This window comes from Physella acuta, unplaced genomic scaffold (assembly GCF_028476545.2).
Source record: "Physella acuta isolate Inbredline_101_S28 unplaced genomic scaffold, ASM2847654v3 ptg000372l, whole genome shotgun sequence".
Taxonomy (NCBI): domain Eukaryota; kingdom Metazoa; phylum Mollusca; class Gastropoda; family Physidae; genus Physella; species Physella acuta.
The window spans coordinates 68,083-85,483 of NW_026731891.1; the positions used below are offsets into that span (position 1 = coordinate 68,083).

General features: G+C 35.4%; 1 protein-coding gene across 3 annotated transcripts in view; it reads left to right on the forward strand.

Annotated features, from left to right (window-relative positions):
• The window catches only part of LOC131941753 (protein furry homolog), a gene marked incomplete at its 5' end in the record, with an annotated part of 81,853 nt that overhangs the window by 61,623 nt on the left and 2,829 nt on the right, over window positions 1-17,401 (forward strand). For 2 of the 3 annotated variants that reach the window (XM_059301225.1, XM_059301227.1), the window contains 17 exon segments: window positions 68-248; window positions 347-543; window positions 1,141-1,215; window positions 3,062-3,079; window positions 7,853-7,946; window positions 8,200-8,294; window positions 8,767-8,943; window positions 9,121-9,239; window positions 10,282-10,498; window positions 10,581-10,671; window positions 10,831-10,895; window positions 12,192-12,290; window positions 12,601-12,681; window positions 14,211-14,318; window positions 14,502-14,698; window positions 16,947-17,044; window positions 17,146-17,247. In XM_059301225.1, the coding sequence (XP_059157208.1) occupies window positions 68-248; window positions 347-543; window positions 1,141-1,215; window positions 3,062-3,079; window positions 7,853-7,946; window positions 8,200-8,294; window positions 8,767-8,943; window positions 9,121-9,239; window positions 10,282-10,498; window positions 10,581-10,671; window positions 10,831-10,895; window positions 12,192-12,290; window positions 12,601-12,681; window positions 14,211-14,318; window positions 14,502-14,698; window positions 16,947-17,044; window positions 17,146-17,247 (2,014 nt within the window). 3 annotated transcript variants of the gene reach the window in all.

Genomic DNA, 17,401 nt, shown 5'->3' on the forward strand with positions numbered 1-17,401 from the left:
GTCCATTTTCTCACTCGAGTCTATTTATAGTATCACAAACTGCTAATGAAGTTTTTTTTTTTCTTAGACAAACAACTGGAGGGAAGCTCTTAAGATACTCAAACTGGCTGTTACTAGATCATCTACTCTAGCCACTCCACCACCTTCCTCCCAGACTTCAGTCAGTGACCTACCAATATTTATTAACTCTGTTCACACATCATTTGCTGATGCTGAGAGCTTGACCAAATTTAATAAAGAGCTACCTGGTAAATTTTCTTGTGCTTGATTAGAGATCTTTCAATTAATTCAACTCACAGTCAAAGCTTTTTCAAATTGTATAAGTTGCCTTCAATAAATTGTACAGGTCGCACCTTAGACTTCAGTATAGATCTTTCAAGGACCCCCATTATTGGCCGTAAATTTATATCCTCTGAGACATTGAAACAAGCATCACCAGAAGAGAAAAGCCCAGCTACCAGTGGATCAGCTGTTTCACTGTCACGTAAACCTTCAAACAACCAAGATATTGATTCAGTCTGGCGACGCCCACAAGCTTCTCAGGTTTCTAGATTTATCATTGTCATAGAAAAAAGTTCAGGACATTGACACTTGAATACATCTGTTTGACCTGACAAAACAATGATTATATGATACAATGGTCAGTTTATGTTTATCATACAACATTCAATTATCATGTGCTGAGTTCCATAAAAAAGCAATTGATCACATTATGATCAGCGTGGTCGAGTAGGTAAAGCCCATGGCTGCTAAACTGAAGAAAAGTCTCAAGTTCGAACCCTCGGGCAGATGAGGCTCGTTAGCTGGGGACAGCCACTCTTCTAGGAGAGACATCTCCAAAAAATGAAACAACTGCTGCCTTGTAGTTTGTTCTTGGTTGGACAAAAGCTATAGGAGGCATCTCCAAAAAGAAAAACAGGCTGAAATTGGAGTCAATTGCCTCAATGGCGCATAACCAGTTATTACTTATACTTAATTGTGTTGGAGGGAATCTCTTCAAACACTAAAATTAAGAAGACATTATGATGTCTACCTGACTACCATATCCCTACACCAAACCTATTATACTGATACTAATTATTCAAGTGTATGAATTGAAAAACAACTTGAGTGTCTAATTTGTGTACATTTTAAAATTAGGCTCGAGTCAGAGAAAGACTAGTCAATCTATTAACCTGTTTTGGCCAACGTGTTGGGCTGCCCAAGAGTCCCTCAGTAAGTAATTTTTTCTTCTCAGCATTTTTATTTTCTGCGTTATCATCCCTATCTTTATACCATATTTAATCTATTTTTTAATTTAGTTTGGTTTCCAATAGCAATATTCATCAGAAGTAAAATGTAAAAAAAAAAATTTCAAATATCTCTAACCCTTTGAGCCTTGGCCTCCCTGGCCTAATTTCTCCCATTTCCTGAGCTCCCAGGGCCAAACCAATTTTCACTTATCTGCTTCTAACTTTGTCTATAACTTTTTAACCGTTTGAGATAATCAATCCAAATTTGGTATCCAGACTCAGGATCAAACAACAATGCAGCAAGATTCTAAAATTCTCCATTTTTGTTACAATGTATGAACAGAACAATGTATATAAAATGAACACATAATTATTGTTTTGATATAACATAGCAGAAACCTATTTACATTTAGTAATTGTTTTGTTATTATTGATAACTGGCCATACTACTTCATCACCAGAAGTCCACTTTTGTATGATAACTTTCAAAACAGTTATCACTGCCGGACCCGATGCAAAGAAAAACTTCGCATGTTTTGCATCAGTAAACAGTTTTTTTTTTCGGTTCAGCAAGTCTTTGTCCTTGGCATCACGTGCATCAGAACGTACTTGAACAGTTTCATTGTCACTGTCAATTTCAATGTCACTGTGTTCAGTCTCAAATTCAACGTCACTATCATTACAATATAGACCAGGAATATTATCTTCTTCATCAGAATCAATAAGTAGTTGTATTGCCTGAGATGCAGTCATTCTACTTCTTTTGTTGATATTTTGGTCTTTTGCTTCATCTTTTGTACCAACTTTATATGATGAAGTCGATGGGTGTGGCTCAGCTTTTGCATTTCGGCGGCATTGCTACAAAATGTAAAAACTTTCACTTTTCCTAAAATCTATTTTTAGAATCATAATCCCGCACTAAAAAGACATATGCGCAGTTTTAGTCAGTCTTCTGCTAATTATATTTAATTAGACGGTAAACCGGTCGCTAGGAATATGACGCTAGGTCATCGGGCCGGAAAACCGGCTTTTTCTGACATATTTGCCGAATGCTGAAGCTGGTTTACCGGCCTGGCGGGCTCAAAGGGTTAATGTTGATTTAGCTTTTTATTTTATTGAATTATTAAAATGTAATGAATTTGAGAGGACAATACATAAATGAATTTCAGCTAGGCACAGATAATTTGAAATTATTTGCTTTCTATTAAGCTGAAATTTAAGTACTAAATATGAAGGTTACATTAGGTCTATTGATCTATCTAGTTATATGCACAGGAGGATTTGTTAAATTGTTTTTGTCAAGACATTTTTTTTTCTGTGTTTGTTGTATTTGTTGTATCTGTTGTAGTGTAGGGGACCCAAGCATTCTTCCATGTTGTCATCTCCAGTGTGACATTTGATCTTTCTTGTCATTTATTTAGTCATCAAATACCATCAAAATACTTCCTACTCTTTTATAGCATTCATTGAGATAGACTTAAAGCGATATCTATAGTAATTGAGTTTTATACTAATCAAACAATAGATTAATAGCCATATCTATAGCAATTAGTCTTATACTAAATTTAATTATAGACTTGATAACTTTATTTATAGTATTTAGTCATGCATTAATTTAATGATAGACTTAATAACCATACTGATAGCTTTTAGTCTTAACCTAAAGTACTAAAAGTAGTGATAGACCTGCTAACATAATCCAAATGATTGTAAGAATAGACTTATTGGTGTAAGAATAGACTTATTGGTGTAAGAATGTTAGGCTCCTGCACACGCTGCTCATTTAATAAATAACATTTCAACTTTGCCTGCCTGGTTAATCTGACTAGGACACAGTTATCAACAAGGTAAGATAAAAACAATGTATATTATTATCCTCCTAGTCAGTCCTTATTTCTACCTTATTGTTTGATTTACAATATCCTATAATATTTTTCACTGGAATAGTGATCGAGTATTGCAATATGTCAATATACTTTTGAAAATTTTCTGCATTTAAGTGTTTACCAACAATGCACTTAATTTAGTACAACTGCTATTTTTAACGTATCACTGTTTTTCAGTTTTTACTTAGCTATTGCTTAAATGTTCCATTAAAAACCTTTAACGTCTTCTTAAAGATTTATTCTTAAAGCATAGGCCTAAGTTTCATCAATTTTTAAAAAAATAGCTGTTAACTGAAGTTGGTAAAGCACATAGTTCATCTAGCTTTCATATGTGATCATATGTGATCATCCATTTATGACGTCCACAAAAATTTTGAATTTTTATGTGCAGTTTTTTATATTTTTACTTTCCCATATACATAGTATAGTATAGAGGAAGTATTGTAATCATGCACAAAAATCACATGAAATTTTGACAGTTTTCATCGCTTTACACCTCAGTCCTTCATCACATCCAGATTATAGAGGACTTATTTTAATCTGGCAAAAATTATAAATCCAGATATATCAAAATGTTGGCGTTTTATGGGTAATCGAGTTGGAAAAACTGGACTTTGTAATTCTGTCCGTATATCTCTGTGTGTGTGTATGTGTGTCTGTAAACATGATAACTTGAGTACCGTCACAGCTAGGTTGATGAAATTTCATATATAAGTATTATATCAAATTTGTAGTTCTGTATCGACCTAATCTACTTTCAACTTTTCAAAAGCCTTCTCTCAAATTTTCAGTAATTTCCGTTGACCGGAAATAGTAATTTACGCTATTTCAGATTTCTCAAAAAACAAACATGAATTTATAAAGTGTGCAATTATTTTTTGTACAAGATTTTATTATATTTTAAAAAGTTTAAGTAATTTAAAGTGGATTAAAAATCATGTCTATATCGTGATGTGCCATCTCCCATTGTGTTATATAAGAATATTCGAGAAAGTTTAGGGGAGATCGCTCCCAGTTTATTTAAAAGTTATTTTCAAATGTAAGTATTGTGTGGTTTAACCTTCCTGGCCAGGCCCTGCACTGGCTTCTGTGGAAAAACTATCTGTAAAGAACTGTGACTTTTGTGTTTATTTAGCTGTACATAGCCTGCATTGCCAGGGTTTAAAAAACATAACTTTTCCAATCAAATGTGTATATGCAAATATGGACACTTGTAAAAATCACACATTACCATGAACCTAACTCTAACTCTAAAGTTAGCCCTAACCACAACCAAAACCAAAAAACAAATACAAATACAAACAAAAATGCAAACAGAAATGAAAATAGTAATGGAAACATTAACCTAAATACCGAAGACATTTAGGTAAGGCTTCTTCTTATTGATCATGTTGATAATAATTAATAAACAGTACATTCAGTGTAGAAAATTAATAAAAGATAAAAAAATTAATTAACCTTTGTTAATTAGATGATTGTTTTTTTTTTCAACATCAAAACAAACTAATTTCTTGATTTTTTTTTGTAAATCATCTATCAAATAAAGTAGTCTGTACAAAGGGACATGATTTGTATTCCTTTTTTAAAAAAAATTCTAATTCTTGTGAAGGGTAATAAATTAAGTTTGATTTTTTACTTTGCACATTACGTCAATTTAAATGAAAAATTTGTCAAATGAAAAGACAGTTTGAAAATTATCAATATTGAGTTTTCTAGATATCAATTTAGATTTCAGTACAAAAATTAACATTTTAGAAAAATTATGCAATGGCCTTCCACAAACATACAGGGGCACAGAATCCACTTGAGCTTTATATTTTTTATATTTTATATATTTTATATATATATATATATATATATTTAACCAATGAAGAATGAAGTAACACTCTTTCTTCTACACGATGGTAGGTTTGATGATTTTATTTACAACAAAAAGCCAAAAACTAAAAAACCCAACAGACCTCCAAAGTCTGTAAAGAAATAAACAATGAATAAAGGTTAATCATCACATTCATCAGCTAGTCTTTCACTCCAATAACATATTAACCTAACAACGTACTTTCATACTCAATATCCCAATGTATCAACTAACAACGCACAACATTCACAATTCATACACCACATTCACAACGTATCCGCTAACAATGACAGCTAAGCACAATCTTACTCACCCCTAAGTCCGGTCACAGAAAACATGTCCGTTCTGGTTCCTTGTAACCTGGTCTGGATTTATAATTCGCACCAGAACCAGAGTCCAGTCTCTCGTGTAGCTTCTGGTTATAATGTCCAGTTGTGTGTCGATGGGTCCGTATTTATTTGCTACCCATGGAATCTGCCAATATTTCTGAATGTCAATAAGTCATGTCCTATCTGTCAAAATACCAGTCCGTCTTCCCCGTACATCACTCTCAATCTCATCCCATGCGACGTAAATTACCTGTTGATACTACTCAAGGCCCCGCACCCTGTGGTCAGTTCCAGGTATTTTATGGGCGCTGGCCGGTGGTTCGCTACTAAACGCCGCAGGTGTCCAGATCTAATCAGTGCCTGACCAGCGTTTCCGGTGTAGTTATGGTGCTAGCCATCTTGGCACAGCAAGTACGGTCACTCTGGCCACGCCCCAGTTGATAAATGGGTACAGGTAATGTCTGTCAAGTCCGCGGGTGGTTGCGATGTCCCCACCACTATTGGTCGTAACTTCCCCTGGTTACATATATATATATATATATATATATATATATATATATATATATATATATATATATATATATATGTATATATATATATATATATATATATATATATATATATATATATATAGGTTGACTTGCAGCCAGTTGTAATTTAACTCCATGGTATGCAATCTCCCTAGACATTAACCTTATTTTAAAACAAGAAATTAAAACTTAACTCCCTGCTGACTATTTACATTTCATTTTTTTCTTCCAATGTCTATTATAATATTGCTTTTTTTTTTTCTTTTGCAGGATTGGTTTTTTTTTTTACTTGTAGTATTTATTATTCCTGTTATGTAAATGTCTTCTTTGTGTTTAATGGATATATTGCAAGACTTCTTATTCATCGTTAAGACAACAGTAAATAGTGATAGTTAGTTAGTTGATACCCTACTAATGCCACCTGTAGTCAAACATCTCTTGATACCCTACTAATGCCACCTTTAGTCAAACATCTTGATACCCTACTAATGTCACCTTTAGTCAAACACCTTGATACCCTACTAATGCCACCTTTAGTCAAACATCTTGATACCCTACTAATTCCACCTTTAGTCAAACATCTCTTGAGACTCTACTAATGCCACCTTTAGTCAAACATCTTGATACCCTACTAATGCCACCTTTAGTCAAACATCTCTTGAGACTCTACTAATGCCACCTTTAGTCAAACATCTCTTGAGACTCTACTAATGCCACCTTTAGTCAAACATCTCTTGATACCCTACTAATGCCACCTTTAGTCAAACATCTCTTGAGACTCTACTAATGCCACCTTTAGTAAACTTGATTAAGGCAGGCTATTGTCTTGGCTTGTATTACTAGTACAAAGACAAACTAGTATCTTGATATGTATTGGATGGGTCTTCAGATAAGTCAGGGTACCATTACAATTGAAATGTACCTTGTTATGTATCTGATAGGTCTTGAGGCGGGTACAATTACAGTTGAATTGTACCTTGATATGTATAGGATAGGTCTCCTGGAGGGTATCATTACAATGGAATTAAAATGGTACCAGCCTGAGTTCATTTATTTACCTTCATGACAGACTGCCATGGATAGACTAGTATACTGACCAGTCATAATGTTGAGAAGTCATGCTGATATATTCATGTCAGAATTACACCTTGATAAATCTGAGTGGCCCTTTATTGGTTGATAACTTATTAGATCAGGCTAGAATATCATGAAGTATTCGGTGTCATTTGTCGCAAATATTTACAATTTTAAAAAATAATGTATTTGAAAATGGCTGGATTTTACAATTGATATACTTTTATTGGTTCAAAAACTTGGCAGCTTTTAAAAAAATTAATGCTTCTTTTGCATGCTTATTTGAAAACATTAGCAAATTTTTACATTTTTTGTTGGTGGTACTTTTATTCAAGTTTAGCTATATAATAGGTTTTCTAAGCAATAAACATATCCATATAACATAACAAGCAAAAGTAATAGAGAGATTTAATTTACGATTTTAAAGTTTTCAATTTATTTTGTGTGTAAATATATTGATTTCCACATCAAAATAGGTCAATTTGACCTTTTTTGCACATGTGTTTGCGCTGTCATGGGCTTAGAACTTTTATTAATGATGGAAGTCAGCACATACTTTTCCAATTTATTAGATGGTAATAAAACTTGTTCATGAAAAATTGTAAGTTTCATATTTAGGGCAACACAAAATAAAAATTATTGATAAGCTTTTATTTAGCTTCCATTACACTAGTTTGGAAATGCTCTAATGTATAACAATGTATCTAATTAAATATGATATTAAAAATTATTTTGAAGATTACTATACTCAAAATCAAAAGGGGGATAACAAGATCAATTAGTCATGAAGCACTCTTTAATCAATCAACTAAATATCAATCTTTTTGTTGCTTTATTGATCTATAATTAAATGTCCATCTTTTTGTTACTTTATTGATCTATAATTAAATGTCCATCTTTTTGTTACTTTATTTTAATAGTAATTTTCTGTTGTCATTTGCAGGTGATCTTCAGCCAATCAAGTGATACGTTAGATCATCAACCAAGTGTTGGTGGTTCTAGTGGGGAGGAGACTTCCTTGCCTGAAACATCATCCAGTAAGTTGTCAAGAAGTAGATCTCGTAGAACTTTAAGTTGTCAAATAGTGGATCTTGTAGCAGTAAAAGTTGTCAAATAGTGGATCTTGTAGCAGTAAAAGTTGTCAAATAGTGGATCTTGTTGCAGTAAAAGTTGTCAAATATTGGATCTTAGGCCACCTTATAAATTGGGTATGGAATCAAGTACTTTTTAAATTGGGATTAAATTAACATATTAAGACATGAATGTAATTAGTCCTTATTGTCTGCACAGATGATACATTGATGTGTAATGAGAGCAGTGGTAATGAACTGATGGTTACCTTTAAAGGCTTTGACTTCTTGGATAATGAACTGGAGGAATCTGAGGTATGTATCTCCAGTAGAATTTAAACTGAAAAATATTTACTGCTCATTACATTCTAAAGTACAAAATATTTAAACACTGATTGCAGTTGAAGGTAAGACTCATTAGTTCTGACAAAGTTTCCAATCAAACTCTAATGATTGTATGTTTAGCTTTAACCCAAGATGGCCAAACACAATAACCTTCTTACAATTACGTACAATCTGATGCAATACTTAATTTCTTTATCAAGATTGTGATAGTTTCTCTTCAAGCCTGCCAGATGCTAGACTTAGTTGTCAACTGCCATTTAAGGAGCATGCCATTTAGTAGTATTTAATTGACAGTGGACATGAAAATATATGTGTGTGTATATATAAATGTATGTTATTTTTACACATAATTCAGATGATGGTTTTAAAAAGTTCTATGTATTTAAAAATGTGTTGTTATATATTAGTTGATGCAATAAAAATTGTAATGAATATTTTGTAGTCTGAGGACTTTTTCTCCCAACTTGTTGATCGGCGCCATTCTCTCCATTTGGAGACATCACCAACAACATCAGCCCGTCCTAACTTTGGTAGTGAGCCTAACCTGGCCATAAGTAGCAATATTTCAAGGAGATCACCCAGAGACAGTGTTACTGAAGAGCCATCCACAGATGAAGAGGTAGTTCAAATAATCTTTAAAAACTGAGATTTTGCTCTCAAATTAAACAGTTTAAACGATCTTAATCTCATTGATAACTTATTATAGTCCTTCTAACACTGACTGTGTTTTTTAAAATTGCCTAATTTGAAATGAAATGAATCAATGCTTGTATTGAGCTTTAAGAACTGTTTCTAGTCTGAAAGCTCAGAGCATGAAGCCAGTGGTGCCACAGCCACAACAGATTCCATCACAGGATCCACATCCATTCAAGTCAAACTGGGAGATTTACGATCCAGTCCACTAACTGCCTCCACGTAAGTAGATTCAGTCCACTTCCTTCCACTCAATGCTTACACATCCACTCCACTCAATGCTTACACATCCACTCCACTCAATGCTTACACATCCATTCCACTAAATACTTACACATCATCCATTCCATTCAATACTTACACATCCATTCCACTCTATACTTACACATCCATTCCACTCTATACTTACACATCCATTACACTCAATACTTACACATCCATTCCACTAAATACACATCATCCATTCCACTCTATACTTACACATCCATTCCACTCTATACTTACACATCCATTCCACTCTATACTTACACATCCATTCCACTCTATACTTACACATCCATTCCACTCTATACTTACACATCCATTACACTCAATACTTACACATCCATTCCACTCTATACTTACGCATCCATTCCACTCTATACTTACACATCCATTCCACTCTATACTTACACATCCATTACACTCAATACTTACACATCCATTCCACTATACTTACACATCCATTTCACTCAATACTTACACATCCATTACACTCAATGCTTACACATCCATTCCACTCAATACTTACACATCCATTCCACTCAATGCTTACACATCCATTCCACTCAATTCTTACACATCCATTCCATTCAATACTTACACATCCATTCCACTCTATACTTACACATCCATTCCACTCTATACTTACACATCCATTACACTCTATACTTACACATCCATTACACTCAATACTTACACATCCATTCCACTCTATACTTACACATCCATTCCACTCTATACTTACACATCCATTCCACTCTATACTTACACATCCATTACACTCAATACTTACACATCCATTCCACTCTATACTTACACATCCATTTCACTCAATACTTACACATCCATTACACTCAATACTTACACATCCATTACACTCAATACTTACACATCCATTCCACTCTATACTTACACTTCATCCAATCCACCTTGATGTGTAACCTGCTAGTATTATACGACTATGAAGATGAATGTGACTAAAAATGTCAAAACCATTTTGCAGTCAAAGTTTGTCTAGTAATTCAGCAAGTGAAACAGATACAGTTGATCTGAACTCTAGTCAGGCATCTCCGGCCTTCTCCCAGCTCTCCGGTGTTCTGCTCAATTTGGAGGCTGATGAAGTGGAAGAGGTTTGGAAGAGTCATGTGACCAAGGTTTTGGCTGAGAGTTCCCTTAGTCATGTGGGGAAAACTTGCCAGATTTTCCCAAAGCTGTTTAGGGTAACCATTCCAACTTTATTTCTCATTCATTCTATGGTGCATTTTGTGAAGAATGTTTTTACAATTGGATTTAATTTGACAGGAGCTGAGAAAGCGGTTAACAACAATGACCAAAGAAGCATGTTACTACATTTGTAAAGCTGAAAATCTCAAGTCTATTACATCTCAAATTTGTATCCTTTATTATTTTGTTTGAAATTTCATTAGAGTACTTGTAGGTTTTTTGTTAAAAAAAGATGGTATATTATTGCATGTAGGGATATGGTCTATTGTTGTATGTAGTTATCTATTGGTGTTTTATTAAACTTTGATTGTACTTAACTTCTTACAAGTACAAGTGTTAGAGTTGGTGCATCAGCAGCTTGATTGTCCATTTCTTTTCTCTGAATCTGACTCTGTAAGTAACAAAACAATTTCAGGGTTTCTATCTGGCATTTTGATCTGGGGGTTGGGTGCACATGAAAATAAAAGTTACGTTTTACAATATTTGAAATCCCATTTCTGTATCTACTCAATTAGCTGTTAGTAACCAAATGTCTGACCAGCAGTCATTTCAAAAACAAATTTGAACCCTGATCTTCACCTATGTCATGTCAACTCTCTTTTCTCTACACTGATTCCTCACCAGAGCATGCATTCTCAGTTGACTTTTGCCTCAGTTAAATTGTCTTACTATACAGTAAAAAGCCCTTCCTGTGCCCTTAACTTTAATATAGGTGGAGTGTCAATCAAAATCTTGCAGTTTAAAAATCTATCTGTGTTTTATTAAATCCTTCTCTTTAATTAGGTTTCTTTGCCTTTGAAGCAACGATTTTATATCTTTATCTGTCACAGTGTAGGAGAAATGATGAAATTGCTTTTAAAATTTTAACCAATGTTTAGGTGGTTGGGGCTGGTTATCTTACAAAAAACTGAAGAATGTTTTGAGTTTGTATGTACCTTGTATGGGACAGCATGGCCTAAGCTGTAGAGCGCTAGGCTGCTAACCCAAAAGTTTCAAGTTCATATCTGGGTCCAAGTCAGTGGAATGTCTCTGAGTCCACCCAGCTCTAATGGGTACCTAACTCATATTAGGGAAAGTAAAGGCGGCTGGTCAAAGTGCTGACCACACCTTCCCTTTATATGCCAAGGTCAAGATCCACATGAACTTCTTCATCTGCCCAATGGATGGCCATGTCTAAAGAAGATTCTTTACTATGTACCTTGTAAGAGCGCCATTCTTCATCTGCCCAATGGATGGCCATGTCTAAAGAAGATTCTTTACTATGTACCTTGTAAGAGCGCCATGTAATGGTTGGTATTGATTGTCAGATAAGTTTATGGCCCTGCTAGAGAACAAGAGCAGAACTCCAGTGTTTTTAAAAGAAGACTATGTTAAAAATATTAGAATGACACCTTCCTGTAGAGAAGTAGGGGTTAAGGTAGTTAATTTTCTTTAGTTAAAATTATGTTTGAGGAAACATTTTCTACTTTTTATGGGGAAGGGCTAAATACGCACCCAGAGAGATGCCTGAAAGAAACACTGTCAGCTAGTTAATAGAAAAGTTTATTAAATCAGTTAATGGAAAATACTTTACAACAGTAACATTGGTGTCAAGTTTTATATATCTAAATAGGTAGAGCAGATGCATGCTGGAAAGAAAATATGAGATAATTTTGTCACTGTGTAGTTGTTTGTTTGTTCATATTGCAGCTGCTGGGCACTAGGCTTGTTGACCGCCATAGGTTCTGTGTCCTGGAAATACAGGAATGTTTTGAAACATACTCAAGCAGAAAGGACCAGGCAGAACAGGTGCTTTTCAATATCTGATTTAAAAGTTTTTTTTATATGTACAATTTTTTTCTGTATGTGACTCTTGCACTCTCCCAAACAGGTGGGCTGGAAATTATTAGCACTTTTTTCAAATAAGCACACTTTGTGTTTTTTACTTCCCTTGGTGTCAAACCTTGAGTACTTAAAATATTCAGTTTGAATGCACTAATTAGAGGACAGTATAAAGTGGCTCTCTGTACTTAACCCTAACCCACTAGACCACAGACTTGTTTTAGAAAAATTTGAGAAGCTTAAATGTTTTTTAGATGTTTTAAATGTCTATTTTTAGAGTCTGGAGGGCCTTAAGTGTTCAATCAAACAACAGTCACTTGGAGATGGAGGGTCTTATCTTATGGCAGGTGAAGAACAGGTGGGTACCTCTACCACTGGCTGGCCATACCTCTACCGCTGGCTGGCCATACCTCTACTGCTGGCTGGCCATACCTCTACCGCTGGCTGGCCATACCTCTACTGCTGGCTGGCCATACCTCTACCGCTGGCTGGCCATACCTCTACCGCTGGCTGGCCATACCTCTACCGCTGGCTGGCCATACCTCTACTGCTGGCTGGCCATACCTCTACCGCTGGCTGGCCATACCTCTACCGCTGGCTGGCCATACCTCTACCGCTGGCTGGCCATACCTCTACCGCTGGCTGGCCATACCTCTACCGCTGGCTGGCCATACCTCTACCGCTGGCTGGCCATACCTCTACCGCTGGCCAGCTATACCTCTACCGCTGGCTGGCCATACCTCTACCGCTGGCCAGCTATACCTCTACCGCTGGCTGGCCATACCTCTACCGCTGGCTGGCCATACCTCTACCGCTGGCTGGCCATACCTCTACCGCTGGCTGGCCATACCTCTACCGCTGGCTGGCCATACCTCTACCGCTGGCTGGCCATACCTCTACCGCTGGCTCGCCATACCTCTACCGCTGGCTGGCCATACCTCTACTGCTGCAATTGTTCCGCTTTTTACAAAAAGTCGTCTTCTGTTGCGCCTTCCTGTTTTCATTGAAGTTTGTCCCGTTTTTTTTTTAAAGAAAAGTAATAAATCGAATTTTTAAAAAAGGCAGGGAAAAACAATCATCTCCCTTTGGGACACGGCTCCGTTTCCTAGTTTACTTACAATATTTTCCAGTATCATCTTAATAGACCTACTAGTAGATAATGTAGACAATCTAGCTTTTGAATGTTCTTTTTAGAATTTACAATTGAATTGTAGATTTAAATTAAGCCTTAAATAACACATAGGGAGAAAAATACAATAAAGTCATGACTAACATGCTAATTTCTGGATCTAGATAGTAGATCTAATAGATACTGAATGAATCTAAATACTGCCCTATCTTGTAAGTTGTAACTAGACTAGTAACTACTATTATGAAGAACTTAGTAAGAAGTAACTTGGACTTTTACTAGGTAGATCTAGGTCTTAACCTATATTTTATATTACATATGATGAAGCCTTAAACATTTGTTATTCATATAGCCTAGAACAAAGCATGGCATAAATAAAATCAACATGTTATGTCAAAGATGTTTTTTATTGGTGGGGGGGGCGGTCTCAGGTTAACTATTTTTTTAAATGTTAGTTGACATCAAGCAGTATTTAAATGTAGCCTAGAGACTAGTTAAATATAACTAGAAGCCTACAAATGTCATTTTTAATTAATTTTTTTTATTTTTGACTTAGTAAAGTAGCGTAGTAGCATCCACGCACATGTTCCTCTTTTTAGACATGCCATATCCTACTTTTGGCTGACAGGGGTAGGCATGTCTGGCAGCCATATCTCTACTGCTTTTAAGAGATTAGAATAGGAAAGTACTACAGAAATAATATTACAAAGGAACTATTTTGTATTATTTTTTTTTACTCTTTTAAAACAAATGAGCAGTTGGAATTGTGTCAGAAACTGTACAAGTTAATCTTTCAACTGGTGCTCCTGTTTGAATCCTACCTCAAGTTGCTTGACATGTTTCAACTGGTTACAGCATCACCACAGGTATACATTTACACCACCTTAAATAGCATCACCACAGGTATACATTTACACTACCTAAAATAGCATCACCACATATATATTTACACAGCCCAAAATATCATTAGCACAGGTGTTCATTTACACAGCCTATGTGATAAGTGCACATAAATGTGTTTGTGAGATAAAATGATGTTCTCTGCCCAGGTCTCAGATATGTCCGGCCAGGTTATCCAGGTACGAAATGAACTTCTCTTAGCTCTTCAAGAGTTAGAAAATGGCCAGGCCTCACCATTACATGTGGACACCAAGGTTGTTAGTAAACAAGAAGGTGTGCTACAACTCTCAGAATACCTACATGGTGGAAAATATTTGAAAGCAATACAAATTTTACGGTGTTTTAGGTATGTCATGTTTTAGATCTTATCCATTTACAACATCCACCATTTTAAAACATCCTTCCCATCCTTTTTTTATGAATGCGTAAGGATTGGTTTTAAGAGGGAGACATAGCATTTATATTTTGAGCACTTTTCTAAATCAATACTGATACAGAAAATCTCATGCATATTGTTTTTGTATGAAAGCAGAAGTTGAAACTAATATATAATTTATTCTTATGCAGCATTATAATTAGTTGTATATGTCTATGATTCCTACTTATACTCACAGCATTGACTTCCCACAGAAATAGTGCTGCTTTCTTTATAAATATACATTTGTTGACTAAATTAGCTGTTGAACTGGCATTTTAAACATTCCTAGCCCTTTTATTGAATACAATTTGTGTGTAGGATAAGTGATCTTATGTGGTTGTTTTAACATATAAGTATTATAAGTATATCAATCTTAAATTAGCGGACCCCTGATTGCAAATCATAAATTAAAATAAACATGATCAGTATTGTCTTATGGGATATTTTATTCTGACTTGTAGTGGAGAATTTATGAAGCCAAGTGGTGAAAGCCAATATATATTAGAAACTATGAGGTCAATAACCATTATTTCCATCAGGATCACCATCAATATTGTAACATCTAACGTTCATACAAGATATGAAGCTGGAAAAACAACCCAAGTAGCCGCAGAAATGAGATGTTATAACATAGCTATCAGTGAGTCACATGCCTGGGCCTGAACATCCACAGAGGGAAAATTAAAGTTCTCATAGTCAGTGCATCAAACAGCAACCCTATAACACTGGCAGAAGAAGCCCTAGAAGAAGTGGATAGATTCACCTACCTTGGAAGTATTGTTGATAAGCAGGGTGGGACAGAAGCAGACATAAAAATAAGGACGTGCAAGGCAAGAGCAGTCTTCAACCAACTAAAAAATGTTTGGGTTTCTGGAGATTTAACCCTTGGAATAAAAATCCGGATCTTCAAACCTGTTTTACTCTATGGAGCCGAGACATGGAGAATAACTGCTATAAATAAGAAGAAAATACAACCATTTATAAACACATGCCTCAGAAAGATCCTGCGAACTCGCTGGTCTAAAACCATCAGAAATGATGTTCTATGGCAACGGACAAATCAACTGCCAGCTGAAGTAGAGATCCTACAGTGGAAATGGATTGGCCACACACTCAGGAAGCCTGTATCCAGCATAACAAGACAGGCCCTCACCTGGAATCCACAAGGCAGGAGGAGGAGAGGCAGACCAAGAAAGACCTGGAGACGTGACCTGGAAGAAGACACCAAGTAGATTGGATACACCTGGGGACAGTTGGAGAGACTAGCCCTGGACAGAGATGTCTGGAAAGCTCTTGTCAGCGGCCTATGACCCAGTAGGGACGACAGGCAAACATAACGTATCAGCGAGTCAAGATGGACTGGACAAAAAGTTCCTTCCTTCATCCTGTTTAATAATATTCTGTTGAAGACTTTGCCTGGGATGGACAAAAAGTTTTATCCTTTATAAAGATCGCCTTTCTTTAGGAGCTTTATGAGTAGTCCCTCCTTCCACTCTTCTGGTATTTGTTGATCTTCCCAGATTTTCTTGAAAAGTGTGTGAAGTAGTGTCGTGCTAGTTTTAATATTTGCTGTCAGTGCTGATGTCCTGGCTCGTCTTTCTCACACAGAACAGCAATATAAAACCAACAGTGGTGCTCATTTTTCTACAGGCCTGGGCCTGAACATCCACAGATGGAAAAGTAAAGTTTTAGGGTTAGGGTTCGAAACATAAATGTGACGAAGGTAGTCTGGAGAGTTTTAGTTCAATGTCTGCAAGACTAGATTTTTAATTCTTCTTTGTTTAAAAAAAACAAATTTTTTAGAATAAATTAATATGTTAAGAAAAACATTAGCTTGTCATTTGCAAAAAAACACCAGCAAAGTTTGAAGCTGGTAAATAATCAAATTACACTATTTAAATAATAAAAAAAAAAAAAACAATACTTAACATAATTTTTTTGCCATTGCTTTTTCCTTTCATTTTTGAGGGGGGAGAGGTCACTAGTCACTTAAAAAATACAAAAAGAGGTTGCCACCTTAAAAAAAGTTTGAGAACCTATGAATTAGATGATTTACAATTCCCCTTAAGCCAAATATTCTTCACTAACTAGATGATATACCATAGTTCTCCTAACCCAAATGGCTGGCTGCCATTAATTAATTTGCTATGAGTAATGTGATTGTGTTATCTAACAGATCTCTGTGGCCCAATGATTTATTTGGTTTGACCATTGAGGATGATGTCCTTACACTTTTAAGCATTTACTGTAGCAGTTTGGCTGAGAAAAAAACAGGTTAGCTGCCATCTTGAATCATTAAAGTTTTAACTCTTAATTGTCTCGCTATTTTTAAATCTTGACAGTTTTTTTAAAGTTGAAAAAAATTCTATCTTCAGGTGTATTTGCTTTGACAAAAACCAGCCTTGAACTGACACCATTGTATGGCCAGCTCATGGATATCAACAACCGACTGTCATCCTTAACTTCTTCATCTGCTGGTAGATATTTACAGCAATGTTTGATGTGTTGTTAAGTGGATATTTTGTTGAGTGATCCAGCCTACTTTTGTTTTCTTGTACCAACCTCAAGTCTATATTCTTTTACATTAACAGTCTTATTAATGAGTGTAATAGCAATTAAACTAAGTATTTT